At 50.2% G+C, this 27,353-nt stretch overlaps 15 protein-coding genes across 15 annotated transcripts; 6 read left to right on the top strand and 9 right to left on the bottom strand.

Annotated features, from left to right (window-relative positions):
* Positions 1-250: 250 nt before the first annotated feature.
* On the top strand, positions 251-1,083 carry F9C07_2285915 (EthD domain-containing protein). Its single transcript, XM_041294209.2, has 3 exons — positions 251-536; positions 620-810; positions 877-1,083. Exons 1-3 carry the CDS (start codon positions 381-383, stop codon positions 941-943), a joined length of 414 nt encoding a protein of 137 aa, XP_041149507.1. The 5' UTR covers positions 251-380; the 3' UTR covers positions 944-1,083.
* A 647-nt stretch (positions 1,084-1,730) lies between these two features.
* Positions 1,731-2,122, top strand: F9C07_2235323 (uncharacterized protein; the record flags this gene model as incomplete). Its single annotated transcript, XM_071509969.1, has 3 exons — positions 1,731-1,805; positions 1,869-2,013; positions 2,076-2,122. 3 exons carry the CDS (start codon positions 1,731-1,733, stop codon positions 2,120-2,122), a joined length of 267 nt encoding a protein of 88 aa, XP_071367699.1.
* A 250-nt stretch (positions 2,123-2,372) lies between these two features.
* On the bottom strand, positions 2,373-3,508 carry F9C07_8157 (uncharacterized protein; the record flags this gene model as incomplete). The annotated part of the gene is made up of 2 exons (XM_041294196.1): positions 2,373-3,266; positions 3,374-3,508. The coding sequence occupies 2 exons, from the start codon at positions 3,506-3,508 to the stop codon at positions 2,373-2,375; spliced, it is 1,029 nt and encodes a 342-aa protein (XP_041149506.1).
* A 389-nt stretch (positions 3,509-3,897) lies between these two features.
* On the bottom strand, positions 3,898-4,978 carry F9C07_8158 (uncharacterized protein; the record flags this gene model as incomplete). The annotated part of the gene is made up of 2 exons (XM_041294195.1): positions 3,898-4,670; positions 4,768-4,978. 2 exons carry the CDS (start codon positions 4,976-4,978, stop codon positions 3,898-3,900), a joined length of 984 nt encoding a protein of 327 aa, XP_041149505.1.
* A 390-nt stretch (positions 4,979-5,368) lies between these two features.
* On the bottom strand, positions 5,369-8,209 carry F9C07_2075008 (RHD3/Sey1; the record flags this gene model as incomplete). Its single annotated transcript, XM_071508805.1, has 5 exons — positions 5,369-5,667; positions 5,733-7,477; positions 7,533-7,967; positions 8,010-8,059; positions 8,105-8,209. 5 exons carry the CDS (start codon positions 8,207-8,209, stop codon positions 5,369-5,371), a joined length of 2,634 nt encoding a protein of 877 aa, XP_071367700.1.
* A 375-nt stretch (positions 8,210-8,584) lies between these two features.
* Positions 8,585-11,234, bottom strand: F9C07_2285919 (P-loop containing nucleoside triphosphate hydrolase protein). The gene is made up of 5 exons (XM_041294193.2): positions 10,984-11,234; positions 10,890-10,918; positions 10,558-10,820; positions 9,815-10,494; positions 8,585-9,754 (listed from the first exon to the last, which is right to left on the bottom strand). The coding sequence occupies exons 1-5, from the start codon at positions 11,147-11,149 to the stop codon at positions 9,567-9,569; spliced, it is 1,326 nt and encodes a 441-aa protein (XP_041149503.1). The 5' UTR covers positions 11,150-11,234; the 3' UTR covers positions 8,585-9,566.
* Positions 11,235-14,982, top strand: F9C07_2167979 (nucleoside phosphatase). Its single transcript, XM_041294208.2, has 3 exons — positions 11,235-13,205; positions 13,261-14,605; positions 14,673-14,982. The coding sequence occupies exons 1-3, from the start codon at positions 12,932-12,934 to the stop codon at positions 14,728-14,730; spliced, it is 1,677 nt and encodes a 558-aa protein (XP_041149501.1). The 5' UTR covers positions 11,235-12,931; the 3' UTR covers positions 14,731-14,982.
* F9C07_8161 (translation initiation factor IF-3, C-terminal domain-containing protein) lies at positions 11,678-12,379 on the bottom strand (the record flags this gene model as incomplete). The annotated part of the gene is made up of 1 exon (XM_041286952.1): positions 11,678-12,379. One exon carries the CDS (start codon positions 12,377-12,379, stop codon positions 11,678-11,680), a length of 702 nt encoding a protein of 233 aa, XP_041149502.1.
* A 174-nt stretch (positions 14,983-15,156) lies between the features above and the next one.
* Positions 15,157-15,957, bottom strand: F9C07_8163 (uncharacterized protein; the record flags this gene model as incomplete). The annotated part of the gene is made up of 2 exons (XM_041294192.1): positions 15,157-15,366; positions 15,427-15,957. The coding sequence occupies 2 exons, from the start codon at positions 15,955-15,957 to the stop codon at positions 15,157-15,159; spliced, it is 741 nt and encodes a 246-aa protein (XP_041149500.1).
* Positions 15,958-16,876: 919 nt separating this feature from the next.
* On the top strand, positions 16,877-17,662 carry F9C07_8164 (putative translation initiation factor eIF4E; the record flags this gene model as incomplete). The annotated part of the gene is made up of 2 exons (XM_041294207.1): positions 16,877-17,354; positions 17,424-17,662. The coding sequence occupies 2 exons, from the start codon at positions 16,877-16,879 to the stop codon at positions 17,660-17,662; spliced, it is 717 nt and encodes a 238-aa protein (XP_041149499.1).
* A 309-nt stretch (positions 17,663-17,971) lies between these two features.
* Positions 17,972-20,230, bottom strand: F9C07_8165 (complex proteins associated with Set1p component shg1-domain-containing protein; the record flags this gene model as incomplete). Its single annotated transcript, XM_041294191.1, has 2 exons — positions 17,972-19,933; positions 20,015-20,230. 2 exons carry the CDS (start codon positions 20,228-20,230, stop codon positions 17,972-17,974), a joined length of 2,178 nt encoding a protein of 725 aa, XP_041149498.1.
* Positions 20,231-20,634: 404 nt separating this feature from the next.
* Positions 20,635-21,011, top strand: F9C07_8166 (putative NADH-ubiquinone oxidoreductase 14 kDa subunit; the record flags this gene model as incomplete). Its single annotated transcript, XM_041294206.1, has 2 exons — positions 20,635-20,668; positions 20,764-21,011. 2 exons carry the CDS (start codon positions 20,635-20,637, stop codon positions 21,009-21,011), a joined length of 282 nt encoding a protein of 93 aa, XP_041149497.1.
* Positions 21,012-21,654: 643 nt separating this feature from the next.
* On the bottom strand, positions 21,655-23,111 carry F9C07_8167 (cation efflux family protein family; the record flags this gene model as incomplete). Its single annotated transcript, XM_041294214.1, has 2 exons — positions 21,655-22,725; positions 22,797-23,111. 2 exons carry the CDS (start codon positions 23,109-23,111, stop codon positions 21,655-21,657), a joined length of 1,386 nt encoding a protein of 461 aa, XP_041149496.1.
* A 430-nt stretch (positions 23,112-23,541) lies between these two features.
* On the top strand, positions 23,542-25,947 carry F9C07_8168 (putative RING finger ubiquitin ligase; the record flags this gene model as incomplete). The annotated part of the gene is made up of 1 exon (XM_041286958.1): positions 23,542-25,947. One exon carries the CDS (start codon positions 23,542-23,544, stop codon positions 25,945-25,947), a length of 2,406 nt encoding a protein of 801 aa, XP_041149495.1.
* An 82-nt stretch (positions 25,948-26,029) lies between these two features.
* F9C07_2285927 (glycine cleavage system H protein) lies at positions 26,030-27,313 on the bottom strand. Its single transcript, XM_041294213.2, has 3 exons — positions 27,020-27,313; positions 26,871-26,933; positions 26,030-26,797 (listed from the first exon to the last, which is right to left on the bottom strand). The coding sequence occupies exons 1-3, from the start codon at positions 27,159-27,161 to the stop codon at positions 26,481-26,483; spliced, it is 522 nt and encodes a 173-aa protein (XP_041149494.1). The 5' UTR covers positions 27,162-27,313; the 3' UTR covers positions 26,030-26,480.
* Positions 27,314-27,353: the final 40 nt, after the last annotated feature.

Consider the following 27,353-nt stretch of genomic DNA (forward strand, 5'->3'; position numbering starts at 1 on the left):
AAACACCCACCATCGCCCCAATAAAAACGACAAGTGGCTGGCTAGCACCTAGGTATTTCCGAAAGCGTCGTCCCGATGCAACCACAATCACTCTTGGCTCGAACGGACTTGTCCGACCAATTGATAAGACCCCAATGACTGTCTATGAATGCAACCCCGAAACCGAATACAAGGGAATTTTAGACATTTGAAATTGAGTCCAGAATCGTGGTCGTAATTCCATTGGACAGACATATGTGACGCAAGGGGGAAGTTACTGCACGACTCCTAAATAAAAGGCCTGCCTCCCCAGACGGTCCGTACATTCTTGGGTGTTCCGACCGACAGACATATCACCTATCACTTGTTTGTGCAGAGTTTTGTTTGAACCAACGCCAGCTATGTCGGAGACTAATCAGCGTTTGATCGTCATCACTATCAATGGCTATCGCAAGCCTGGGTTGACGGAGGAAGAGCTCCATCATCACCTCTGTGAAGTACATGCGCCGAAGGCTTCGCCTTTTTTGGAGAAATATGGTATTCTGGAATATAATGTGGTTAGTTTATGATTCACCTCTCTTGACTTCTGTGAGAGTTGCATGGGTATATGCATGCTAACTAGGTGACTTTGATATCACAGATCGATAACTTCAGCGCCGCCCGTCCACATGCCGAATACCTGCAGATGTCGAAGAAGCTCTCCGACCATGACTATATCGTTCAGTTTGTAATGAAGGACGTCGAGGATTTCAAGAAGGTCTGGGAGGATCCGGAGTTCAGGAAGAATGTCATGCCTGACCATGAAACTTTTGCGGATACGACTCGCTCGGGGTAAGTTCCCTCCTATACTTGAATATTGTCCTCTGCGTCACTGGTTTGGCTGACATGAATTTATAGGGTTTGCATTGGATACTTGAACAGCTTTTTGAACGGGAAAGACTCACAAGGCAGGCTGAAGAACTGAATGGATTGAGCTGAGTTTATGGTTCTATGGAGTTATGAGTTAAACTGTTCTTCATCTGCTATTGTTGAACATAAATTTCGGGGTTTATTTCGTTCTTTATTAATTCTACGATATACAATCAATTTAGTTCTCATACCCACTACTACCACCATGGAACCTTAACACCCCTACCCTACAGATACATGAAGATCAAAAAAAGAAAAGAAAGAAACCAATAGAACAAGCATCCCTTGCAGATCCCTCCTCCCCCAAATCAACCAAAAAGGCCCCTTATGAAAGCCCAGTGACTAAACATCCCAGTATATGTCAGTCATCTGAGGAGTCACCTGATGCACAGTTATATAATGGCTATCTATGTTTATCAGATAATTAAATAACACACAACAATCATCTACCTCGCAGTCCTCCAGCTCTATCAGTGCATAGAAAAAAACAGGTCCTAACAGCAATCACCCCTGCAGAAAACCCTGACAATGTGACATGTATTGCACAGCGACCCATACATGGTATCCGTGCAGCCTTAAATTACGCTTTTCGCATCTACTATTGCAGCTACATCCCAATGTCCCCACAAAAACGTCTCCCTATCGATACATACTGGGCATCGCAAGACGCTAGGAGGGCACGTCCCTGGCAGTTCGCATGGCATATAGTCAGGAGTAAACCTATCCCCAGGGTTATCTATACCAGGGTTTAAAATAAGGAAGGCTCAGCTTCCCAAACTATAAAGATCAGCTTCACACCTGTAATGCGAGTACTGCAGGACACGACAAATATCCATACCAAAATGAAGCTTTCCCTCGCCGTCTCTCTCACAGCCCTGGTGGCCGCCGTCATGGCCCAGAATGTTCCCCCGTGTCTCGTATGTTTCTTTCCTCGTTCCTATAGATCGTACATAGTATTGAAAACTAACTAAAGGATCCAGGCTGCCTGCGTACAAGAGGTGAAAATTTGCAAAGGAATCGATATTTTCTGTTTCTGTAAAAGAGGGGACTTCCAGGCGGCAATGAGACAGTGTATGGGCGGGAATGATGGAAACAGTGGGAAGTGCTCTAAGGGGGACCAAGACAGTAGGTTTGGCGTCGCGTAGAAGCGCTTCAAACGCAGGACTTTGGGCTAATTGTGTCGGTAGTTGCTTATGATTTCCAGAGGTCTGTTTGTGGTCAGCAGAAGGTTTAAGCTGGGAGGGTTCTATTCTAGGGGGTTTAATGGATCTGGGAGGGATGGGTGGTTGGAGAGAGATGTATGTTATCACGATGTTAGAGAGTGTTGATATGATGGATCATTCTGATATATTACTAGCTTGTGTGTTGAATCTTCTGCGTTCTATACATTCTAGTCTATGCGAGAGCGACCTATACAGAACATAAACATGATACAAAGAAACCCCGGAAGACGAGAACGTAAAACATTATATCAAGACGACTTATCACCGCTCCCATTCATCATGTAGCTTCACATCCATATTAATATAGCCCTCCACCACCTCCAACCCCCGTCGTCTCTCCTCTTCAATCATCTCCCAAGTCCAGTCACCCGCACTCCATGACTCCGCATTCGCCTTCTTCTCCTCCTCCAACTTCGTCTCCAGAATATCACTCTCACTAACCTTCAAAACCTCCCTCACCAACGCCCCATCAACCCCAGCCGTAGCCGTAATGCCCTCCCCAGCGGGCGTCCCAACCCCAGACCCCTCGACTGAACTATCCGGAACCACTAAGACATCGCCCTCCGGCCGCTCCGGCAAGAACCCACTGGCCCTGAGCACTCTCTCAGGCGGAACCGTAAGCCGTCCCTTCTTAACAACATACTTACTAACCGCCGTAGCAAAAAGCGTCCTCTTCCCGCCGGCCTTCGCCGGCCTGAGAAAGAAACTCAAGACATACATCCACTTCTGATCCCACGCAATCACCTTGGTCTCGATCTCATAAAGCTCAAAGGGCTTGATCTCTCTCTTGAAAGAACAAAATACCGACCCCAGCGCAACATACATGTTCTTGTGCGCAGGCGGCTTCTTCCCCTCCCGGCGCGCAGCTTCACCGAGCTCGACATCGAGCTCCTTGCTCACGACTCGGAGACCGGGCGTGTAGAGTCGCGTGACGAGCGCCGTCCGCGAGATGTCCAGGTCTGAGAAATATGTGCTGTTGGACTTGTGAAAGTTGTAGTCTGTTTCTAGAATGGGGGTGCGGGATGTGATCGCGTATGGCACGAACACTGGGTGTGTGGGTTTCCCCGTGTGTGTTACTAGTGCTTTGCCCCGTGGGAAATGGGGGTCTCCGGGCTTGCGCCGGATGTTCCACCAGAGGTGGTGGAGGATGCGGAGCTGTCGCGGGGGTTAGTTCGGGGTAACATTTTTTCAAGGGGGTTTGTGGAGTTTTTCTGGGGATGGTTCTTGGTGTAGTTGTTTTGGTTTAGGATGCGTATACTTACGTGCCAGACTAGTGGGAGGTTTTTCAGATTGATGACTGCCAGGACGAGTGCTAGTGTTTTCCAGGTCATGATTGATGAGACTCCTAGAAGGAGGTCGCGGATTGTATCCGCACGCAGGGATACGGATAGGCCCATGTTGGGTTAGAGCTTATTTGGTGCTTATTCTTTGTCGTTGTTCTCTATCTTTGTTCTTAATCCCGGGACCCGCGTGTATAGAATAAAAAGGAGTGCAGGGGTGTGGAGGAGATATCGATAACGCCGTTCCGGTTGCAGTTGTACAAGCGTCACCGCGACAAAATCAAAACCAAATCGTGCAACGAGTCAGCACACGGGTTTAAAGGACTTTAAACTCCAAGATTACACATTTCAGCTACGGCAGTACGGAGTAATCCCACTCAGCTTGTTGAAACGTTGGGAAATAGAAACCGAGGCATATATCACGTGCACGGACCGAAGTATAGCTTATCTAATGTCCCAAGAATGGGATCATAACAGTCATAAATTGCGATGATTCCGGCCTAAAACTAGAATATGGCCATGCAGTTAGGCGGGCTCGAAACGCCATTGGCACAATTCAGCGGACTACTGGAAATAAAGAATGTCCAGCGCCCCAGTTGCTTGCAGGTCTCCGCCAACTCCTCCAGGTCGAACATCTCGCCGATCGGCAATCCCCAACCGGCAAGCATATGATGGTGCAGATCAAACTCCGGGTTGAGCGGGGGGAAGACCTCGAAACTAACCGCGTCGGATGCTACCGCTGCAAAGTGATTATCCCACATAAACCGGAGCACGTTCTCACTCTGCTCGAGTCCCGCATGCTTGGGCACCGTTTGCTGGCTGTATTCCTGCTTTTGGGCGTCGCTCAAGGAGGACCAGGTCTTGGTGAGGCCCACGCGGAGAAAGAAGATGTCTCCTCGTTGGAATTCGATGTTGCATTCGCGTGCGATGGCGAGCACGTCGTCGAGAGGTACCACATGCTGGCTGAGCCCATTGACGGTAATGCCCTTCTTCTCGGCCCAGGATAAGTAGTCAATCAAGACGCCCCGACCGGCGATTCCCTTCTTAGCCCAGTATCCAATACCGATCCGCGGGGAGTTCGAGTCCTGGATTTCTTCGGCTGTAGTACCACCGTAGAATACGCGGCGAGCTTGATCCTCGGGCGTCGGGGCAGGTGCACTATGGTGTCGGAGTCCATCCCACTGAGAAGATTGTTGTGGGTTGAAATGATACTCGTCGTCGAATGCGATACCGGGAGCCACCCATTTGATGCGATGCTCGAAAGGCTTTCGGCCGAATCCTGTAAGCTAGTTAATGGACCGCCCCGAGCAAACTATTGGATCTTATCTCAGCCACAACATAAGACTCTCCGTGGTTGATGCCGGTAATAGTCCTACCTGGTGGGTTTAATTGTTCCAAATCCCAGTTTAAGCAGACTCTCAAACCGGTTTGAATCTGTGTACGCGCGGCGTCTGCTACAATCTCCGGGGTGAGGATGCGAAGCATGCCTAGTCCCTCTTCCGGGGATCCAGCGGCTGCCGGCCAGTATTGTCTCTTGTTGGGCAGATCATCATATTTCTCGGGGAGATCGTCGATACCGACTGTCATGGTGCTGGTGAAGGGAGGGGTTGGTCAAAGTGTATCGATCTAACGATCAACCGCTCTGCGGGCGAATGCCCCTCTGGACTTTATAGCATTGCAGAAGTGGGGAAACTCAATCGGTCGGACCATGTCCGAGAGCGATGAATTAAACAGGTAAAGAGATGCCCAAGTTTGGAACAGGAAGCCCGCCGACACGTTCGGATACATGTGTACTGTACTGTACACTGGATACAGCCTTGCTCATGGAAGAGTGGATCTCTGCCAAAAGACCCCATCTCAGCTATTTGCAGGCTCCTGATGTTAAGACTTGACTGTGCAATTTCTACAATATGGTGTATTCAAACAATGAAAAATACAGAAAACGGAAAAAGAAATAAGAATACAGCTTTATCCAGCTTACAAGTCATCCACATCTTCATCGGCAGCTGCAGATTTACCCTGCTGATTGAGACGAGACATTTCGTGCTCCTCACCCCCACGTCCAGAACCTCCGGGAGTTGACATTGCGATGGCTTGTCGTCCTGTGTCGGACGACTCGAGGAACTCACGCAGCCGCTTCTTGCCTTCTGTTACTGCTTGGTTCGAGGCTGCCTCTGTCATCTTGATGATGGGACCCCATAGATTGAGCTGGTAGGTTATATAAGCTCCAACAGCACAGACGAAAAGGAGGAAGAAGTAAGCCGGGTTGCGGAGCACTGTTACTCCAGGTGTTAGTCTTCAACGGATCGTATAAAAGCAAAACAACTCAAGTGATACTCACCGGCAATGATTTCATTCCATCCCAGTGCGAGAAGAAGGCCGTAGAAGTACAAGGGTACTTGAGTCATGCCTCCAATGGCGCTCCGTTTCGCCTCAACATACACTCCATCCGCGGCCTTCTTAAAGCGAACGGTGAGCTCCTGTCGCTTGGCATCACTGACAATAGTCATTTCTTCTTCCAAGCTCTTGCCTTCCTCCTCGTCCACCCCGCCAATGGGAGCCAGGTCTTCCTCATCAGCAGAGGTTGCGGAGCTAGGCGTGTGTCCGATCCAACGATCCAGAGGAGGCGGGGCAGACGTCTCATCGAGTCGGAACTTGGACAGAAGGGGGATGAGAGTCAAGGTTGATTCGCGAGCACGAGTGTATATCCCTTCGATATCATCGGTCGGGCGCCAGATCCGAGGAACACCAGCATCATCGTAGCGGAATTTATCTTCGAAGTTTTCGCGCAACTTCAACAGCAGGTTGCCTTCGATCATCTCTTCATCAATCTTAGCGCGCAGAACGCCCCAGGACTTCCTCCGCAGTCTCCAGAGTCCGACGTCCACTTCCTCAAGACTGGCATCGAAACTGCTAGCGCGGTCTGTAAATCGCCTCTCGGCATCCAGAACTGTCTCGACAAACACATTCCACACGCGATCCCAGAATTTCTTTTCCGTTGGCTGGTCTCCCTTCTCCGGTGCACCACCACCAGCTCGTCCAGAGCCGAGAGCGTTGAACTCAAGTCCAACAGATTCGCCCAGTCGAGACTGAACCCATCGTTCCACCCGGCTGGCAAGACGTCTCATCTCGTCCCTTCTAAGCCGCGCACTAACCTCCGCAAGCTCCTTTTCATACAAGGCTAGCTCTTGCTTATAGTCACTCCAAGAAGTACCATCCACCACGGTGGCACGAGCGACTTCCTCAAACTTGTCCACGGCCTTCTTAGCCTCTTCGTTGACAATCTCTGCGAAATCGTAGCCGGTGCCCTTCTTCTGGCCGGACTTCACAGCGGCCGTCACTGCTTCGCTGAACTCACTGATCCCCGATTTGTGCGCCGCATTCAGCTGACCCTGGAAAAGGGTCTTCAAACGGGTATCAGCTTTGCTTTCAAGCTCTGCCCTTTTGCGCTGGTAGACGCCTTTGTGGTACCGACTAGCCTCAGACTCAAAAGCCTTGACAGCCTTGGTGCGTGACGACCGCATCGCTGCTCCTAGACCCCCAAGAATTTCCGGCTCTCCAAGGCGAGCGGCTTGCGACTGTTTATCTTCAAAGGGGACGATAGTCTCATCAAAGGCAACCATCACTTCCCTCAGAATCTCGTCACACCTGAACTGTGCAAGCAACTCTTGTTGTGTGGGCAGGTCTAGATCCTTGTTGTTGACAATTTGGTCCCAGATGCCTTCAGCGTATCTCGAGAAGCCATCCGCAGGGATACGTCGGTGATACTCCGGGAGGAAAACACCGCCATCTGAGAACTCGCCTTTCCGCGCATCTAGGTTAGGGTCCCTCTGACCGTCGCAGAAACGAAGACTGAGCTTCTGTGTCTCTTCCACAAACTTCTCCGGCTGGTAGCCCTTGTGTGGCAGGCCGTAGAACTGGAAGTCAAAGTAATCATGTACGTTCGAGTTCTCCAGGCCACCAGGCTTAGAGATCGAATCCCAGAGGCGAGCCATATCTTCCATTAGGGTCTTCTGCAAATTCTGGAGCGGCGTCATTCCCGAATAGTCACGAATGACGAAGAACAAAAGCGATCGGTGAGTAGTACTAGCGGTTAAGATTAGCACGAGAAGAATCCGGAGTCGGCGCTGGGGATTTGTACTTCTTATCTTTAAGGAACAACTGCAAGTTGACTTCGAAGACAGTCTTTAGAAGCCCCATATTTGCACCCTGGTACAATCCGACCTGGTGTTCCCAGATGTTCACAATAAGAACCTCACTGGTCGCCAATGCGAAAAGGGCACTCTTGCGCTCAAAGTCCTGGTCTTCACCCCGCTCACGGCCGTCTGTACCCTCCACATCCATAACTAAGATGTTGCTAGCCATAGAGGAGCTCTCATTTTTATTTTTTGACATCCAGATTCCCTTTGTCGTCTGCCGTCTCTCCAACTCTGACATGACGGAGAAATGCGTGCCGAAAAGGTGATTAAGGAGCGTAGATTTACCCGTCGACTGCGATCCGAAGACGGAAATAAGGTGGTAATTGAAGCCGGAGGGGGTAACATTTTCAAGGCTCAGGTACTGCGACAGATTCGGGCTAGGATCACCATTAGCTTTCGAAGCTATACTCCCATTTCACATGATCCGTGAAGAGGCGCATCGTGGCGCAACGCGAGTATGCATGGGAAGCTATAATTGAGGCATAGACGAATAGCACCGAGGACAGGGGCAGACGTACTTGAATTCCTTGTTCTCATCTATTACTTGTACTCCATGCTCATACGCTGTAGTATCACTGGCAGAATTGCCAATGGAGGCGAAATGACCGTTCGTAGCCATGGTCAAACGGACCGTCTGGTGTAGGTAAGTTCCACCGACTATGGTTGCGAAAATTGGGTTGCTCTAAGATATTAAACGCTGTGTTTGTTTTGCGGATGATGTCGCACTTGGGGGAAGTGGGAAGGACAACGTCAGGGTGTGGGGAGGGTGGCGAGTGTTGGGACAAATACCGTATGAGGCGGGTCGAGCGTCAACTAAGTACATGTAGTATGAGATAAAAGGGAGATCACCCAGAAGCAAGGAGAATCACAAGACTTTAAGACGGTCCTGTGAGACTACGCCCGAGGGTCGGCTGGGGTCTTGTGGATAGGGAGGTTGTCGGTTGGTCGTCCGGAGTACCCTTGACGCCTGAGCGGCCAGGCCACACCACCGAATCCACCGCGTGCCTAGGCGCTGCTGCTTCGGGCTTAGTGACGATCGATCCATCTATCATGTGGAACACACAACAGCGAGCCCCCTCTACATAGTACATACCGAAAACAATGGCCTACTCCTATTTACGGAGTACATAATTAAGGGGAGTCTTATAAAAATTAAACCAAAATAAATAAAATAAGGCAGGCAGTGAGAAGTGCGATGCACTTTCTAGCCACCTCAGCATAACCTTGCTATATCTTAACCTTGAACATAATTCCGACCAGTGTCTACATCATGACCGCTCTCGAGATCGGGCAACATATTCCACCCTAGTTTGCCCAATAACCCCTGGAACGTATGAATAGCTCTCAAACTTAAGAGTTGCAACAAGTGGCATGTGCTACGTTTGGGTGCATGATACGTCAGGATAGTGGGTTGCTAATGTGCTTCCAATTGGGTTATTGTCCGTCAGGTACTGTATGTCTCTTACAACTCCTATGAGTAGTAGGCATTAGGACGCTGTACAGCTGTCCTCAGGTTCCAAAGAAAAACAAAATCAAAGCTCCGGGACAAGGCCTAGGCAAAGTAACTCTAGAGTAGGGCACAAGTGGCCGCAGGATTAGGGCTGGAGAGATAATTATAGACCTCTAGTGCATGGCCACTAGCCGGACTAGATTTATACTCCGTGGATAAGGTGTTCTACACTTTACCCGTTGGAAGTCGGTACATGGACTGAGTTTTGTACATTAAATTAATCATCGGATTCATATTCAACGACATACCTAGATATAGATGAGGGGAGAATTGTAGAAAAAAGAGAAAAATAAAAAGTCTACATGGTTAAATACAATACAGGTACATGGCATGACTCACGAACTCCGGTATCAACGTTTCCCGGATCCCTTCGCTGATTCCCGCGCTGCAAGAAAAACAAATCCGGACATAAATTTTTCATAGTACAAAGGTTGCCAATTCATCAGTCACCGTAACGAGCTGGCATTTATTTTCCGTCCATGACACGGGTAACGAGACCAGTGGCAACAGTACGGCCACCCTCACGGATGTTGAAGCGCTGGCCAGCCTCAGCAGCAATGGGGCGGTGAGTCTTGAGGACCATCTCGACGTTGTCACCAGGCATCACCCTCCGGGACTCATCACCGTCGGGGAAGCTGAGGTCAGCAGCCTCATCTAGGATACAACAGTTAGAACTTAATCAATACCGTTAAGTGAGCAAAAGGCTTGACTTACCAGCAGTGCGAACGAACACCTGGGGGCGGTAGTTGGAGCCGAAGCCAGTACGACGACCACCCTCAGCCTCAGTGAGAACGTACATGGACACCAAGAACTGGTCGTGGGCCTTGGTGCTGCCAGGAGCAGCAATGATCATTCCGCGGCGGACGTCTTCACGACGGATACCACGGAGAAGCAAGCCAGAGTTGTCACCAGCGCGAGACTCGTCACAAGACTTCTTAAAGGTCTCAATGTCGGTGACCTTGGTCTTGGTAGCATCGAAGCTACCTCCGATGATCTCGACTTCGCTGTCCTTCTTCAGGATACCACGTTCGACACGGCCGGAGGCAACGGTACCACGACCGGCGATGGAGAAGACTTCCTCGACAGACATGAGGAAAGGCTTGTCAAGATCACGCTGAGGGGTAGGGATCCAGGTGTCAACAGCCTTCATGAGCTCGTCGATACGCTCGGCACCAATGTCGGGGCGACGGTCCTCCAAAGCACACAGAGCAGAACCGAAGATGATGGGAGTCTCTTCGCCCTCGAAGCCGTAGCTGCTAAGGAGCTCGCGCATTTCCAACTCGACAAGCTCCAACATCTCAGGGTCCTCAACGGCATCAATCTTGTTGACGAAAACGACGATCTTCTGGACACCGACCTGACGGGCAAGCAGCAAGTGCTCCCGGGTCTGGGGCCTATTATAATACGTGTAAGCGCGAGATCTTGAAACCATTCAGTAGCAAAGGGCTTGTCCATACATCTGACCATCCGAAGCAGCAACGACAACAATAGCACCGTCCATGTTAGCAGCACCAGTGATCATGTTCTTGATGTAATCGGCGTGACCGGGGCAGTCGACGTGGGCATAGTGCCTGTCCTCGGTGGAGAACTCAATGTGAGCAGTCGAGATGGTGATACCACGCTTACGCTCCTCAGGGGCCTTATCAATAGCACCATACTCGAGGAACTGAGCGAGGCCCTTGGAAGCCTGGTGCTTGGTGATAGCGGCAGTCAAGGTGGTCTAAACAGCAACGTGTTAAAGTCCGGGCTACTTCGGGAAAAAACACAATAAATCCAGTCTCCGGCTTACCTTGCCGTGATCGACGTGACCAATGGTACCTGTAAGCTGTTATTAGCAATAGCCCTGATGGTAGCAGAAGATTTTGTAATAGATCAACCCATACCAATGTTGACGTGAGGCTTGGAGCGCTCGAAGGCAGTTGCCATACCACGGGCAGCCAGTCTGTCTTTACCCAAAACATGCTGCACAGGGTTGACAGCGCGAGGGCGCAGCAGGGAGGCCCTGCTAGCGCGGAAGAGGAGGTTGGCGGTTCTGGAGATGCTAGACATGTTGACTGCCCTGCAGTGTAATGACAAACGAAAGATGAACCAGAGGAAACGCGATGGAATGGAAGAAACGGAGCTGGTCTGAGGGTCGAGAAGATCTCCAGTCCCCCGAAAAATTTAGGGAGATGCTTAGTCATCTGTTGTCCAATCACAGGTGCCGAATTGCGGAGGCTTTCCCCATCCAACTACGGAGTATTATGGAACATCAACTTGGGTGGGAAGCTATTGGTACCTGTCCGGAGTAAGCGTCGCTGAGAGTACTACTACTTTATGTCTATAATTATTTAGCGGAACAACTATACTTATGTCGTATAGTATTTATGTATATTATACTATCGAGGATCGGTTCTAGGACCTTGACAGATAGCAGATACCGGTTCTTGTTTATTCACATACGGAATTGAGGTTGAGGTCAATGTAATACAGTATCATGGCGCCGGCAGCTGCTCGGGAAAGCACATCCATTATATTTACAGAGTCCTCTGCCACTTTGTATCCATAATATACACCAAAGAAGGTCGCATAAAGAAATCATTGACCCAGATCCTTTCTCTTCACAACAAGTACCACATGTTTGCCAGGTTCTCCTTCCATCGGTTTCACTTGCATCGCATTGGCATCCTTAGTAGCCTGCAACACACTATCCATCACATGCTTGACTTCCTCCACAGTGGGTGACCTCTTGCCTCTCTTTTTGGTCAATATAACCTCTACTTTCCGGCCCTTGTCGAGGAAGTTTGTCAATTGCTTCAGTCGGTGGGAGAGATCATGGGCATCAATAGCCCAGTTCAGCTCGATCTGTTTGAGCGAATTCTTGTTGACGTGCGCAGCCTTTGCTTTCGCACGTTCTTGCTCTCGTATCTCAAGTCGATTCACGACTTTGCAAACGGGTGCGCGGCCGCGAAAGCCAGGGGAGACTTGCAATATGAAATTGTCCGGGCGCTCTATTGTCAGCAAGGCATCATGAAGCCTTACGGGTGGATCCAGTTTGCCATCTTCATTCACAAGCTGGATATATTCTGACCGGATTTCTTCATCTTTCACCTGCCTTGCTCTTGCCTGGGGCTGTGCATCTTGCTGTTGAGGCTTGCGGCGGATGGAAAGAAGGCGGGATTGCGTGAAGGTTGGGAGAAAAGCGGGACGAAGACACTGGGGTCTAGGAGTTTCAATAGGTGCGAGAAATATACGGCGCAAAGCTTGTGTGGTTGAGATAAAACCACGTATATGCTTCATCTTGAGCTGTAGTCCGGCGTAAAGGACTTGAGGGAAGCTCACAATCGAAGGTTCAGGAGCTGTGGGTATTCAAAAATAATAAAAATGAAATCGCTCTCGAAGCGACTGACAATAGCGCCAGGTAGGTCTAATCGGGCGTGAAAGGATCGAGAGGGGCACTCCCAAAAGAGATATAGCTTGGAATGTATGATGAACCCCAGGTATGTACTCCGTAGTACGTCCCGTCATTCAACGGATGCATTCGGCGGCGAACCAGCCACACGTGCGCCACACACTCACGGGGGCGGGATCGAGACCCTGGGACAGGCCGCCTGCAATTTATCTCCTTTTGATTGCGCCCTTTTTTTCTCCTGACATCTATCAACCCTCGTTTCGCTGGTTTTGCTTTACCATCCACGATCCTTTTTGGGCTGGTCCGGAGGCTCCTGGAGGATCTATGGTTTCTCTTCATTTCGACCGTTAACCTATCTTTCTTTTCCAACTCGGTCGAAACTATAACAGCGTTTCCCCGGAAAGAAACGTCACTAGCTCGTCCTCTGTCTTATTTCTTGTATGTCGACTGGATTTGACGGTCGACATATAAACCACGCGCCATCTATCCAGAAGCCAGGCTCTAGAGTCAGTAGACGCTCCAATTCGCGGGCATCCCAACCCGCGAATAACACACCAAGCTACTCACCGGACACTTGTCAAAGTCCGTCAACCGACATAATGGCACAAAGCCAGAGGTCCCGGTACCTAAAGACCGGCGCCATCGTAGGCGCCTTGTTCTTGATGATTCTTTGGCTCTCTCCATCGAAGCCAGCAGTGACAGGCTTTGGCCGCGGTATGTTGCATAAAATTGTTCGTCGACTATCTATGTCAACTAATAGGCCGTGTAGAGAAATCCCCCACTGGTGTCGCTCCTCTAACGGATAAATGCACCAAGCCTCATGACCCCTCGAAACCGTTGATTCAGTACGCTCTAATGATCGATGCTGGTAGTCAAGGCTCTCGGATCCATGTCTACCGGTTCAATAACTGCGGCCCTACTCCCGAACTTGAACACGAGGAATTTGAACAGACCGAGAAGAGGAAGGGTGGTTCTGGATTGAGCTCATATAAGGAAGATGCCGAAGGAGCGGCCAAGAGTCTTGATCCTCTCATGCAGGTTGCGATGAGGACCGTTCCCGAAGAGTACAAGTCTTGCTCTCCAGTCGCTGTGAAAGCCACCGCCGGTTTGCGAATGCTCGGGCCAGAGATGAGCCAGAACATCCTGGAAGCCGTAAGGCATCGCCTGGAGACTGTCTATCCATTCCCCGTCGTCTCTCGTGAGAAAGGAGGCGTTGAGATTATGGATGGATCGGACGAGGGTGTTTACGCATGGATCACAACTAACTACCTTCTCGGAAAGATTGGCGGTCCAGACGAAACGCCGACTGCTGCGATCTTTGACCTAGGTGGTGGTTCTACTCAAATTGTCTTCCAGCCCACATTCGAAAAGAGCAAGTCGGGTGGTATGCCGGAACGCTTAGCGGACGGCGATCACAAGTATGAGCTCCAGTTTGGTGGACGGGGCTTCGACCTGTACCAGCACTCCCACCTTGGATATGGTCTCATGGCTGCACGTGAAGCCATTCACAAAGCTGTCGTTGAGGGTAAAATGGCCTCCAGTGGAAACGATATGGCTTGGTTGAATCAGCCCATCCCTAATCCTTGTATTGCACCTGGAATGGAGCGCGATGTGGAGGTGAAGTTTGACAAGGAACACCCACTTGGATCAAAAGTGACTGTCAAGATGGTTGGCCCGCAGGATGGATCTTCTTCGCCTGCCCTGTGCCGCGGCTTCGCGGAGAAGATTCTCAAGAAGGACGCTGAATGCAAACTTGCACCTTGCTCTTTCAATGGTGTTCATCAGCCCTCGCTTGAGAAGACATTTTCCAGAGAAGACGTTTATATCTTTTCCTACTTCTTTGACCGCACTAAGCCCCTGGGCATGCCTGACTCTTTCACTCTGGAGGAGTTGCACCAGCTCACATCCACCGTCTGTGCCGGCGAATCGTCATGGAAGATTTTCGAAGGCATGGGAGAAGCCATGGCCGAGCTACGCGACCGTCCTGAGTGGTGCTTGGATTTGAACTTCATGCTTGCACTGCTGCACTCTGGCTACGAGATGCCATTGTCCCGAGAAGTCAAGATCGCCAAGAAGATCAAGAACAACGAACTTGGCTGGTGTCTAGGCGCAAGGTAAATAACCCCTTAACTGTTTTCATCGCTTTATCTTGTTTGAAATTGTGCTAATATTCTATCACAGCTTGCCTCTTCTAAGCCAAGAGTCGGGATGGACTTGCCGCGTGAAGGAAGTCTCTTAAATATGATGGATATGGCGATATGGTGATGTATTGAATTTTTCTCACATCAGATGGCATGTGTACATCTGTTTTCTTTTCCTGCAAATATGGCTAGATTTGTGTCATGTCGATTATATGGATTGTTACTGTCGCTATTAGACTTTGCCCAATTCCCTGTGTGGTATAGCAAAAAGATATGGAAATGCAATTGATGTCCTGGATACTGCTAGAATTCATATACTAGTATAATCTTTCAGACAAGCTATAAAATTACTCTAGTCTATTCTTCTATAAACGAAATAACAAAAACTTTTAGATCCCACGTACAGGACTAACCAAAGGCCAAACAGACAATATATCGTACAGAAAGCTCATCCAATATGTAGGTGAAAACATATCACATCCGTAAGCGCCGTCCATGAAACCCAAATCCACGTTTCCTGGCTCTTATTCGTTCATTTCCTCAATTGTTGGCTTTTTCGACGATGTAGTATCTTTGTTGCCCATCAGTGTTTCCAAAACGTTCGATTCGGATGGCGCATTAGGATGTGATTCTGCGTAGCTGTATGCAGGGCCTTCGTCCGAACCCTCGCTCTTTGCACTAGGGGCGACGCCGTCGGCGGGGCGTTTCTCTTCGAGGACGCCTAGGCCAAGATTCTGTAGAGGAATCGTCGATCAGCTCAAGTACATAGAAACTAATGCGAAAGATTTGCCTACCATTTCAATAAATTGACCATCAGCTTCATCATCCACCTCGTCCAACCTCAAATCCTTTCCCCTCCCAGCCTCTATCTCTTGCTGTAGTTTATCATTGGCACTTTTCATTTGTGGGAGAAACGCAGACAATCGGGAGAGGAGATCGGGATTTTTCTCGATACGATGTATCTGAGGTTTTTGTGGAGCAGGTATGCGCGGTAAAGAGTGATCGGAACCATTGTCACTTTTTACATCACGATCTTGGGCATCTTCGTCATCGTCAACAACGTCGTCCTCATCACTATCACTCCCGGAGGATGAGGTGTAATCGTCATCGTCACTGTCGTCATCAATTTTGTCGGGACGAGCGTGTGCCTTTTGGGCGTTGTCACGCAGGGCTAGCGAGAATACGCGCCGCTCGTCACTCTCGTCGCCAACGCCATTATTCTGATTGGAATGGCTCTTTGACCGTTGAGAGGGAGAACCAGCATCGCATGCAAGTTGCGATTGGGGATCGTCGGCCTGCGGGCGCTTCCGATCACTATCAGCCATGATTGCGCCCTACCAATAAAGAGTCACTTTTCCCCTCCTTTGCACCTCACGGCGTTTCGCGCAGGATGTGGGGGGGCGGCTCGAAGGAATCAACTAGATTTCCCAGGGGAAGGGTGGGCAATAATTGGTGCGAAGAGTGGATTTAGGGGGTTGTTTGAAGACGGAGGTTAGTTGATTAAGGATAATCTAGAAAGTAGTAAGAACCAAACATCGTCCCTCATGCCGGATTGTCACTGACATTGAAGAAGCATGACAGGGATATTTTTGGACGGAGGGGGCCAATGGGGGCCATAATGTGATCTCGCTTTTCGTATTGCATTCAAGATCTTATTCTGTTTCTCTTCTATTCATACTTTAATTCTTCAAGGTTGTTTCACACCCCGCTCGTTGGGTTTTGCCTTGGTTGCCCGGTCCGTGCCTGGTGATTTATATTATTTACCACTAGGCTTGGCTCCTGCAGATGTCTTTCGCAAGCTGTCTCCTGATCCTTGAAGTATCAGTCGCTTTTACAAGATTCTATCCTCTAGGTAAGCATATACACCTACAACTTTTAAATCTCAAGATATACGATGCCTCGATCACTATCAAATAATCCTGATCGCTTCCATATGTGAACTATATCCCGCATCCGTTCAAGACCAGCTCTACACATCTTACCAATTCATCCATATATATTACCTGTGTACTTTCGCTTACTTGAGGAATAGGCGGTTGAGAGATCTACCTATTTAACACGAATCACTGAAAGAGAAGCGGACTCTCCCTACCCTGCAGGGACTGTACGCCACGGAAGGCATCCTTTCACTACATGGTACTCAGGAATTTGGCATGAGTTCTTGCACCTATCTCCTATCCTCATCTTAAGGAGGTGTACCACTCTTCTAAAGTCACGCAATTTTGCCTTTAACCACAATTCAGCATGGCCCTTCCAAGAGTCCATGTCAATGACAAAAGCCCCCTGTCCGAGAACAGCAACCCAAAAGACAGCGACATCAACAAGCGACCATCGGCACAAATAATTGCCCCAACAAGAAAGTCACTGCATCAGAACATCTTCGGGAAGCTCCGTCCTCTGCCTTTCCAGTATCACTGGACAGTCTGGTATGACAAGCACTCCGACTCCACCGACTACGATAATAGACTGTACGTCCTTCACGAAGACGTCGCCGACATTGCGACCTTCTACCGAGTCTACAACAACTACCCATGGGACAAGATCCGGCTCAGAGATACGGTGCATATCTTCCGCAAGGGGGTTCGTCCCGTCTGGGAAGACCAGGAAAACCTGAAGGGAGGATGTTGGAGATTCCGCGTGCCGAAGAGTAAAGCCCAGGAGTTCTTTCATGAGATTGCTATTCTCTGCATGGCAAATGAGTTTCAGGCTGTCCTTGAGCAGGGTTCGTTTCTTTCCTACTTTTCCGGGGCTCCCGAGATATTATTTTAATAGCTAACTTGCCTATATATAGAACATGACCATGTGCTCGGAGTTTCAACCTCAGTCCGGTTCAACACTCATCTGATCTCGGTTTGGAACAAGCTGGGCTCCAACGAACGTTCCATCAAAGCATTGGAAAGAACTATCCTCGACCGATTGTCGCCGGAACTACGACCCACTGGGACGGGGTCCAATGCGTATTTCTATAAACGTCACGATGAGAACGAAGGATATCAAGAAGCGGTTGAGCGAACAGCCTTGAAGGATTGAGGGATTCCTTTGTTGAATATGCTGTGTTGTACTAGAATAGTTGATACTCTTGCTCACTCCTGTCTGGTTCAAGCGCAATTTGGGACATCTTTACTCAAGCGCTGCTGGCATAGCGCTGCTTAAGATTGGCCCAACTCCTGAACCGCAAAACTTCCTTTTAGAGCGTCTATATTATCTTGATGTTGCCCATAACAGGTTCATTACATGATTATCATTATTGCCTTCCGTTCTTCTGTTATGATACATGTTTCGTTTTGAAGTCTAGAAGTAGTGTACACGGTTTGTTTATATTATTAACATGCTGCAGACCTACCGACTTCGGCTCCTCCTAGTAGGACTTTTCCTTCGTGTTCTCTGATCATTAGGTTCACGACTTCGATCCGCATCTTTCTCACGTTCACGGTCTCGCTCTCCGCCGGGTATATATCTATCAATCTCAACAAAGCGCGGTCGGTCGTCACGCTCCGCTCTTTCTGGGGATCGGACACGCCGACGAGGGGAACGACTTCGATTGCTAGTTGGGGGTACATAACGGTCGATATCAAGGACACTCGGGGATCGCCGGCGTGAGCGAGACCCTCTCCGCGAGGAGGCGGACACACGGGAGCCAGATTTATCTCGCTCACGTTTACTATCACTTTCTTTATCCCGCTCTCGACCACGATCACGATCACGGTCACGGTCATGCTCGCGCTCCCGATGCCTCTGACGAGAGCGAGAGCGCGATCGGTATCTAGCGCGCGAGCGGGACCGAGAATAACGCCGTCGACGATAGTCATCGCGGTCACCATCGCGAGCGCGATCTCGCTCTCTGTCTCGCTCCCTCTCCCTGTCTCTCTCCCGGTCCCTTTCCCTGTCCCTGTCCCTGTCCTGATCTCGGTCCCTATCTCTTCTCTCCCTATCCCGGTCGCGACTGCGGTTCCGGCGATATTCAGGATCTCGCTCTCTGTCACGCTCAGTGCTTCTCTCCCGGTATCGAGGCCTAGAACGAGTTCGGTCCAGATTGCGGTCCCGATCCCGATCCCGGTCCTGTCCACGGGTGGTAGATCTACTCCTACTCCGACGATTAGGCCGGTAACTTCGATCACCATACCGGTCTTCCCGGAAATCACGAATAGCTAGTCTATCATCAGAAGCGCGGTCTCGCGGCCGCGCGGACATGTCTCGTGAGCTCCGGCGGTCCTCGTCAAATCGAGACGTAAACCGTCTCCTTGAACGACTACGACTGTCATCCCGTCTCCGAGTGCGATTGCGCTCATCTGCAGTCGAACCACGGCGCCGACTCTGATCAGTTTCTACCGCTGGGCTTCCGGACTTGGTTGGCGTATTAGAGAATTTTGATTCTGCGATACCTTTCGGCTTGGTCGGTGGCGGTTTAAGGCCATTTTCAATTGCTTCTGCCTCCTCGAAGTCAAATTCGGGTTTTTGTCGAGCTTTAGCCGCAAGTTCTTCACCCTCTTTTAGGAGAAGCTGCAAAGCCGCTTCCTCTAATGACTTCTCATCCACAGGAGGCGGAGGCGGGGGCGGGGGTGCTGGCGTGGGCTCCTTTGGTGTTGCAGACGTATCCCGCCGTGAATCTCGTAAACGGGGAGATAACCCACGATCAGAACGATGGCCTAGCGAGCGGTCACGACGATAGCGGGAGCGGTCCCTATCCCGATCTCGTTCGGAGTCTCTATCTCTCGTGCGACTGCGGTCACGCCAATCACGATATTTTTCACGTTCCTCCCGTCGTCGTCGTTCATATCGTTCCTGCCGCTCCTTTTCTCTTTGCTCATCCTGTGCTCGCTGTTCTGCGCGACGCTGTTCCTCACGCTCCCTTCTTCTTGCCCTTTCTTCCTCCTCCTTTTGTCGATCTAGCTCACGTTGCTTGCGCTTCTCTTCCGCCTTTCGTCGCGCTTCCTCTTCTTCGGCTTCTTTCTGTTTGCGCAAAGTCTCTTGCCACACCTTCTCGCGTTCCTCCCGCTTAGCTTTAACATGTGCGGCATAGTCCTCGTCCGTCTTATTTCCAGCCTGCTCTTCGCGAGCGGCAGCTTCCTCGCCGATCTGCTCGCGGCGAATCTCTCGGATAGACTCTAGGATAGCTGGAAGATGTTTCGAAGCCAGCGCATCGAGCGATGCCTCGACGGTCTTATAGATGTCGCTACGATCCACAGCTCCTTCAATCAACGTCGCAGCTTTTCCGCGTTCACGGGAAAGTAATTCCGGTTCGCGAGTGATCTCAGATTCCGCTAATTCGACTAATAGATTGGTAAACTCTACCTTCCCTTCCTACATTTGAGCGCATTAGCAAGGGAACAATCTTGTACGACTGAGAACCAGAATGTAGAATGAATTAACTACTAAACATACTCCTTCATCAAATTCCGTCCATAATTTCTTTCGCGTAGTGTCGAAGCCACCCCTTTTCTTGAATGCGTGTAGGAGGTCCTCAATAGTCCTATGCTGCGTGGGGGACAACGGTAACTCTTCGGTTTTGAACTTCTTCCGTTGCAAACTTTCAATATCCACCGACGGCCGTTTAACGTCAGTAGGTTGAACATCCGGCATCTCCTCTGGACCAGCCATGCCGAGAAGCCAGAAAGAAAATATAATTAAAAAATTCAGCTAACCCCACTTCAAGGGATTTCTGACGTTCCTCCAAGGCTGGCCAAAAAGGAAGCGCAGATCTATGTCGCGCGGCCCGCATCCTAGAATCGCGAGTTGTTGGCCTGGGGTCCTGTGATCGGAGGAACAGTTCTTCCGTGACGAGATTGGGAACTGCAGCCCCGTGATTCGACGGAGTGGGAGAACATGAGAATCAACCTCATCTCCGCCCGCAACAAGCTCACCAAATCGCCGGTTCGGAGCTCAGATTACGCAGTGACCGCTTGATCCTCGATTGAAGCGGACCCGGTCCCAATCCCTTATTTATCGACCCTTATTCCGACGTTCTCCTTTCCCGTTCCGCGCACTCCGCACCCTCCATCATCATGGTCCACAAAGTCCTCTTCTGGGGCGGCTTCGGTATGTACTGCATATTTACCCCATGATAAACCCCCATTGGGACATGTCACCGTCCCGAATTGGGCTGTCGGACCTTCCACTAACAGTACATCCAGGCATCGCCGTCCGTCTCTGGCAGCTCGGTATCGAAATGCGTCCCATTCTCGCCAAGGAATCTCTCTGGGTGTACCCTCTCTTTGCCGGTGTCGGTAGCAGCTTCGGATACTGGCTCCAGGGCGTTGAGGACAGACAGCTCAAGATCCTTGCGCAGCGCCGCGAGGCTATCATCGAAAAGCGTCGGAGACGTGACCAGGGCACATTGAGCAAGGTTGAGGAGGCCGGCACTCTTGCCGCGACGTCGTGAATGTGATATTTTGAGTTCTGGAGAAGGTGGTTGAAGGACAGGATTAGGAGACGATGGCTGTGTTAGTCGACTTGACTGGCCAACGGTCCAGTCGTTCTTGTATCAAAATTCGAACGGTTATGCTCGGGCTCCTGTTATCGAAAGAGGGGAAGGCATGACGGCTTTAGTGCCTATGAGCAAGACCTAGATTATGTGTTTATTTTCAATTGTTTTATTCCACTGTTCGCATTGCAATAGCAGATTTTCGTTTGCTTTTTGATTGTATCTGCATGTTGATGTCGTTGCTCAGTAGCTCCCGTCATCTTGCGAGATGTCATTTGTGGTAAGGGTTTCTGTTTCCCGGTTATCATACAAGCTAAGCTTCACATAAACGATGTGGATTAAGATGGCTAGCATCTACAATACATTTACACCAAGAATCAAATTTTGACTTCTCAGTGAAACCTTCGATCATTTCGCAGCCACCGACAAGGTTGTTGGTTTGAACGATTTCTAATTAGCCCAAAGTGGGCAGCCAAAAACAGTCGAGTATATAGTAGTTAGATTTTCACACAGTGAACAATCCATATACGTGTTACATTAATGTACAGTTGAGTATAACGTTTCAAGAAAGAAGTTCCGTCATCATGGCCGTATCGTGCAATCATGACTTCTCTATCGTAAATTGCAAGGACACTTCCCATCTCTGACCACCAGACCCATATCCACCACCTAATCGGTTTCTGATTAGGCTGGAGATACGCTCTCGAAGTCGAATGATATTCTCTTCTGAGCCCGATACACGCAGCTTCAAGTTTGCCATGCATAATCCGTAGTGGACCTGCCAGAACCTGGCGTCGTCGACGCCGAACACGGACGGGTCAGCTTCAATATCCCGGATGACGTCCTTTACTCCCGGGCCAGAATATGACATGAGAAGCATAGAACCAAGTGTCTTGACCAAGCGCACACCGATGACACACATGGAGATAGCAATCGTACTGGACAAGAGAACGTCAAGCCAGTTATAGAGGCGCACGGATACCAGGGGAAGCAGCAAGAGAAGTGTGGAGCAAGAAAGCGTAAGAAAGTGAGACGGGTTGCTGAGCACTGAAGGAAGAGATTCAATGTATCCGAATCGCATCGCCTTTCCTATCCGGCCATGGTTCTTTAGACCAATTGCAGAGATCAGCGTGGATGAGATGGCCAAGAGAGCAGTGACATCCACACTGCCTACAGACACACGTTCATGAGCATGAGAGTGGTGAGGCTCGTGGCCAGATGATTCGAGAAAATGCTGCAAGTTATGGGAGATAAGATCCATTCCCATAAAAAGCAGAAGCACGCACATTGCGAAACCAGCGAGCACTTCGGCCCGTTCCAGCCCAAACGGATGGCGAACGCTGGATCGCTTCCATACTTCGAAATTGCTCAATACATCCACCGAAACACACAGCAACGCTCCAAGAGAGTCGAACAGAATGAGGTGGGACAAAGCCGTCATAGCCAGGGACCCGTGCGCACTCCAAAGAGTATATGCGGCGACAAACATATGGCACACACTCCACCAAAACCGCGTTTTCTGTTCTTTCGACATACTCGCACGGCACTCCTTGAAAGTCGGTATCGGCAACGAATTAGGCAGGGCCAATGGGGCCCTGGGTGGTGGCTCAAGGAATATCTGGTGCGATATACTACTATGCTTATACTTATGTCCACGTCGCTGGCCAATGTTCTATATGCGATTGAGCAACAATCAGCATCATTTCCTATGCAGTTCCATCTGAAGAGAACAGAGGGACTTACAGACTTCACTACCGGGCTCTTCGCCATGGTGGTGGTCTTGAAATTGAATGGTCCAGCTGAGCCATTGTCACCCTGGCTGTTCTGCGGTACATTATCGGAAGGGCTGAGTGTGAAGGACGCTCGTGTAGGACTCAGGCGATTAGAGCCTTCAGTATTCAAGGAGCCCCTTTGCGGGGGAAAACTGTCGACCAATGGTGACAAGGAATCTTTGTCCTGCGCACCAAGGCGGGAGGAGTTGTCGGGGGCGCTTGGAGGATCATCGGGGGGTGGAGTAGGGGTGCGCGGAGGAAGAGGAATAGGAAGGTTTGATGCCATTTGCACCAGACAAATCAATGGCGCCTGCGCCGAACCAAGGATATGGTCAAGTGAGGAATGTTACAGTGTGCTGTGGATCAGGGATGGAGAAAGGATAAAGCAAGCCGCCGCGCAGAGCAAGAGATAGATAGGGAAGGGTCACGGGCTGATCTTCCCGAGTTATCGATAAATCAGGAGGCGGAAAGGCGGGGAGGTTGGTGCCGGGGAAGCCTGAGGCCTCGACTCACTCATCGCATCATCGACTCCCAGTCTGTCCGTGTCGTCATTCATGACAGCCTTGTTCACGTCCTGAACCCTGGTCGCGTTTCCTTCCACAACATAATATTTATTCTCCATTGCTGCGCCACGTCCTGGACTGGCAATGCAGCACAACGTACGCCGTTCCATTTGAGGAGACTCCAACTCCGATGCCCGCATTTCCTCGGCATCTATGGATCACCGCGGTTCCTTCTTTTTCTTCTTGGTCGTTTTCTACCTGCTCCTCAGCTCCCAGTCTCATCCTCCTTTAATTTCTCAGGATCGAGAACGTCAGCGGGAAATCGCGAGGGAAAAGGATGCGCTTCGTCTGCTGAATGAGTCCAAGTATGGGGACTTCAACCCACCGACTGATCGATGGTTGCCTTTCCCGGGAGTGAGGAAGAACGACAGTTATGCTTGGGAGCTTCTTTCGGAAGTTCAGGATAGGGCGCGCTATCAGCTACGGTCGGCTATTTCAAATGCTGGGTTAGAGGTTCCTAAGGGTCTCGACGACCCGGCCGAATCGCAGGCGCTCAACCTAACGGAATTGCTTCTCCCCGTCTACCGTAATGCGACTGGTAAACTGCGCGGAGACTGGGTGCGGCGCAAGCTGGAAAAAGCTCATCGCCCATTGAATACAACTGCCATCGCACTCGAGAATGAGTACTTTACGCACGAGTTTAGCCACAATGTCACTGGCAATACGGGGTCCTTCTATCTAGACTTGCGTGAGGGAGGTGGCGAAGAGCTTCGGCTGCGCAATGGCCACGTTCGTGAAATTCGAGCGACTTTAGCTGTGGAAAATGGCGACTTTTGGGGAAATACATGGTACCTTCCTTTATTCGGTATCCATTTCCCTGAAACGGGCGGTATTATCCTGACTACAACGAGCGAGAAGTTCGGTGGCATTTTTACCTTGCCACATTTGGCACTTACATCAGATGCATACGACCTTTCGCACCAGCTTCTCATGAAGTCTCTCTCGGATGCAATATCTGAGAAGCAGAACCGGGCACCTACACTTTTTCCCTGGTCTTCGCTTGTTGGGGCGGAGCAGGTGGAGTTCCCTGCGCCGAAGTGTGAGCACATAGTCTATCTACAACAGCATCCGATTGCCGTCCATGACTACCTTGCGGACAGGCAAGTCATCGAACAGATTGAGCAGGAGCTCAGATACCCCATGGGCGCACCAATTCCCTCCCCTCCACTTATGGTCATGTCAGCTGTTGTATTTTCTCCCGACTGTGGGTACGTCCTGGAGACCAAGGGTGCGCCTGATTACCCACCCACTGAAGCACTGTATCTATCCGGGCCAAAGCTGGAGGAGCTCGGGAAATACTCAGCTCGGTTAATATTCGTAATATGCGGTATCTCCGTTGCACAAATTGCCCTACTTTTGCGGCAGGTCAAGGAGGCTTCAACGCCCTCCACCAGGAGCCGTATTAGTTTTTATACGATTGCATTGATGGCTTTTGGAGACTCATTTCTGCTCGTATTCATGTTACTGGAACTGTATCCAGCAGTCTCTTTCTTACTCTTGACGACCGCATCATTCCTCACGTTCCTTTCAGTCAGCTATATCGGAATGAAATTCATGATGGAAATATGGGCGGTCCAGGCACCGGAACGGCGAGAGCAGGACCGCCGATCCAACCCTTCGGCAACAACAGCTCGCCCGGCTACTCTACCATTGCCAGCCACCACACGACTTAGAGACACCGGTGCAACACCTATCATTTTAACACCAGACCAAGATCCTCCCGAGGAAGAAGATGAGCCGCCTCCAAATCGTAGCACCACGCCGACAGCCCGAGAGACCCGCAGTGATGTAGGAGCCATGTATGCACGGTTTTATTTTATCCTATTCGTGATGCTCATCATTTCTATTTGGTCTTTCCTATGGCCAAATCGCCTGGGAGCGCTCTATGCCCGAGCTCTCGGGTTCGTATACCTGTCATTCTGGACCCCTCAGATTTATCGGAACGTTATGCGCAATTGCCGCAAGGCCCTGCGCTGGGATTTTGTGGTTGGCCAAAGTTTCCTGCGTCTGTTTCCTTTCATGTATTTCTTGACTGTGTCCGGCAACGTGCTATTCATTCGACCCGACACGACAACAGCCCTGGCACTGGCCGGGTGGGTGTGGATACAGGTCTGGATATTGGCAAGCCAGGACATTCTAGGTCCGCGCTTCTTCGTACCTCGAGGCTGGGCACCACCAGCCTATGATTATCACCCTATTGTACGAGATGCTGCCGGATCGGATGCTGACCTTGAGTCCGGTGGAGTTCTACCAATTGGAGCATTGAGAGCAGATGAAAGGGATTTTGATACCAAAGAGGATGACAAGCAGCGTCCGAAGGATAAGAAGAAAGCGGTATTCGACTGTGCGATATGCATGCAGGAAATTGAGGTGCCCGTTCTCGCCGCGCCCGGTGGTGCTGGAGGCAGCAGCATGACAGATGGAGCCACGAGTATCCTTAGCCGTCGGGCGTATATGGTCACTCCTTGTCGACATATCTTTCACAGCACATGCTTAGAGAGCTGGATGCGACTCCGGCTCCAGTGCCCTATTTGCCGAGAGTCTATCCCTCCTGTATAGCGTATATGATGGTGGACATACCCAGGGAAAAGTGTACACAAAGCTAGACTGTATTAATCTTATTATATATTTGAGTCACAGTCATCATGGAAACGTAGGACGGGTACTACTACGCAGAAGAATCGTCGTATGCAGCCCTGTCGGAGTCTAAGTCCCCGGCTTTGAGCATAGCCACTCTCCCACTAAGAAGTGTTTCTTTGATACTTGGAGGCACAATGGCAGCCATGTACCTTAGCAGGCTTTCGCCCTATGCCATAAGCATTAGATCCTAGTTAATTGCACCGAGTCATCGGTAAGCTTCCAAACAGGACATTGGCAACATGTATATTATTTCCATCGGGCCAGTGTTGTTGAATAACAGGCCCAGCCGTCGACGGCTTATACACGAGTCTAACATTTCATCAAAAGAGACAATAATTTGGTTCCTCGTTGGTAAAACAGAACAATCCGACATTAAAAAAACCATGATCACCGAGCGCTTCATTTTGACATACCATCGCATCTACGCATCTTCCTTATCCGAGCATGCGCCCCTACTCATCACCAAGGGTTTCCTTGTAGGCCTTGGCATCAAGCAGGTTGTCAAGCTCTGAGGCGTCCTTGACCTCGATCTCAGCGATCCAGGCGTCACCCTCGGGGCTCTCGTTGATGAACTTGGCCTTATCCTCCAGAATTGAGTTAACGTTGATCACCTTACCGCCGACAGGAGAGTTGACGTCGGAAGCCGACTTGACAGACTCTACAGCTCCAACGGGTTCCCCGGCGCTGACCTCGGCGTCGACCTCAGGAAGCTCAACGAACACAACGTCGCCCAAGGAATGGGCAGCGTACTCTGTAATTCCGACCTTGGCTATTCATTCATTGTAAGCATAACATGCGCATTGAGGCTAGAATGTGCCATGTGTCGCCGTTTATGAACTCACCAGTCTTGCCGTCAGCGGCCAACTCAATCCATTCGTGAGACTCGGTGTACTTCTTCAGCTCCACTGCAACAATTCATAAAATATTAGTATTTGTAACTGATATACGACATCTCAATGCCCTTCTGAAGGAAACTCGGAAAGATCCTTACTGAATGGGCTTTGGGAGAAGCTCCTAACACTTCCCCGCGGGAAAGCAGTTGCGGGCGAAACCCTGCATGCGGCGGCCAGAGGGAGCTTCTGGGAAAGCACGCGAGAGGCGAAGGGGCGGACGGATCTGGCGATGGCAGACATTTTGAAGAGTCTTGAGTGAAATGAATAGGAATTGAGTCAAGGGAAAGTGTGGGAAGGCAAGAAAGTAGTGATAGAGAAGAGGGAAAGTTGGAGTCCGCGGAGAGATTGCGCAGGTTAAAGTAGTAGCTTACATAGTTCCCGGACTGATAGGCGCGCCAAGACTGCTGATAAGCGCCTTTACAATCCGTTGGC

This window comes from Aspergillus flavus, chromosome 6, assembly GCF_009017415.1.
Source record: "Aspergillus flavus chromosome 6, complete sequence".
Taxonomy (NCBI): Eukaryota; Fungi; Ascomycota; class Eurotiomycetes; order Eurotiales; family Aspergillaceae; genus Aspergillus; species Aspergillus flavus.

Excerpts from the sequence above, each read along its gene's own strand:
- F9C07_2285915 (XM_041294209.2), top strand. The coding sequence starts at position 381 with ATGTCGGAGACTAATCAGCGTTTGATCGTCATCACTATCAATGGCTAT. Across the intron at positions 537-619 it reads GTATTCTGGAATATAATGTG|ATCGATAACTTCAGCGCCGC; the intron begins GTTAGTTTATGA and ends TTGATATCACAG. Across the intron at positions 811-876 it reads GCGGATACGACTCGCTCGGG|GGTTTGCATTGGATACTTGA; the intron begins GTAAGTTCCCTC and ends ATGAATTTATAG.
- F9C07_2285919 (XM_041294193.2), bottom strand. The coding sequence starts at position 11,149 with ATGTCTAGCATCTCCAGAACCGCCAACCTCCTCTTCCGCGCTAGCAGG. Across the intron at positions 10,821-10,889 it reads GTCACGTCGATCACGGCAAG|ACCACCTTGACTGCCGCTAT; the intron begins GTAAGCCGGAGA and ends GTTGCTGTTTAG. Across the intron at positions 10,495-10,557 it reads GCTGCTTCGGATGGTCAGAT|GCCCCAGACCCGGGAGCACT; the intron begins GTATGGACAAGC and ends GTATTATAATAG.
- F9C07_2167979 (XM_041294208.2), top strand. The coding sequence starts at position 12,932 with ATGTCGACTGGATTTGACGGTCGACATATAAACCACGCGCCATCTATC. Across the intron at positions 13,206-13,260 it reads AGTGACAGGCTTTGGCCGCG|AGAAATCCCCCACTGGTGTC; the intron begins GTATGTTGCATA and ends TAGGCCGTGTAG. Across the intron at positions 14,606-14,672 it reads GGCTGGTGTCTAGGCGCAAG|CTTGCCTCTTCTAAGCCAAG; the intron begins GTAAATAACCCC and ends ATTCTATCACAG.
- F9C07_2285927 (XM_041294213.2), bottom strand. The coding sequence starts at position 27,161 with ATGTCTGCCATCGCCAGATCCGTCCGCCCCTTCGCCTCTCGCGTGCTT. Across the intron at positions 26,934-27,019 it reads CTTCTCCCAAAGCCCATTCA|TGGAGCTGAAGAAGTACACC; the intron begins GTAAGGATCTTT and ends GAATTGTTGCAG. Across the intron at positions 26,798-26,870 it reads GGCCGCTGACGGCAAGACTG|CCAAGGTCGGAATTACAGAG; the intron begins GTGAGTTCATAA and ends ATGAATGAATAG.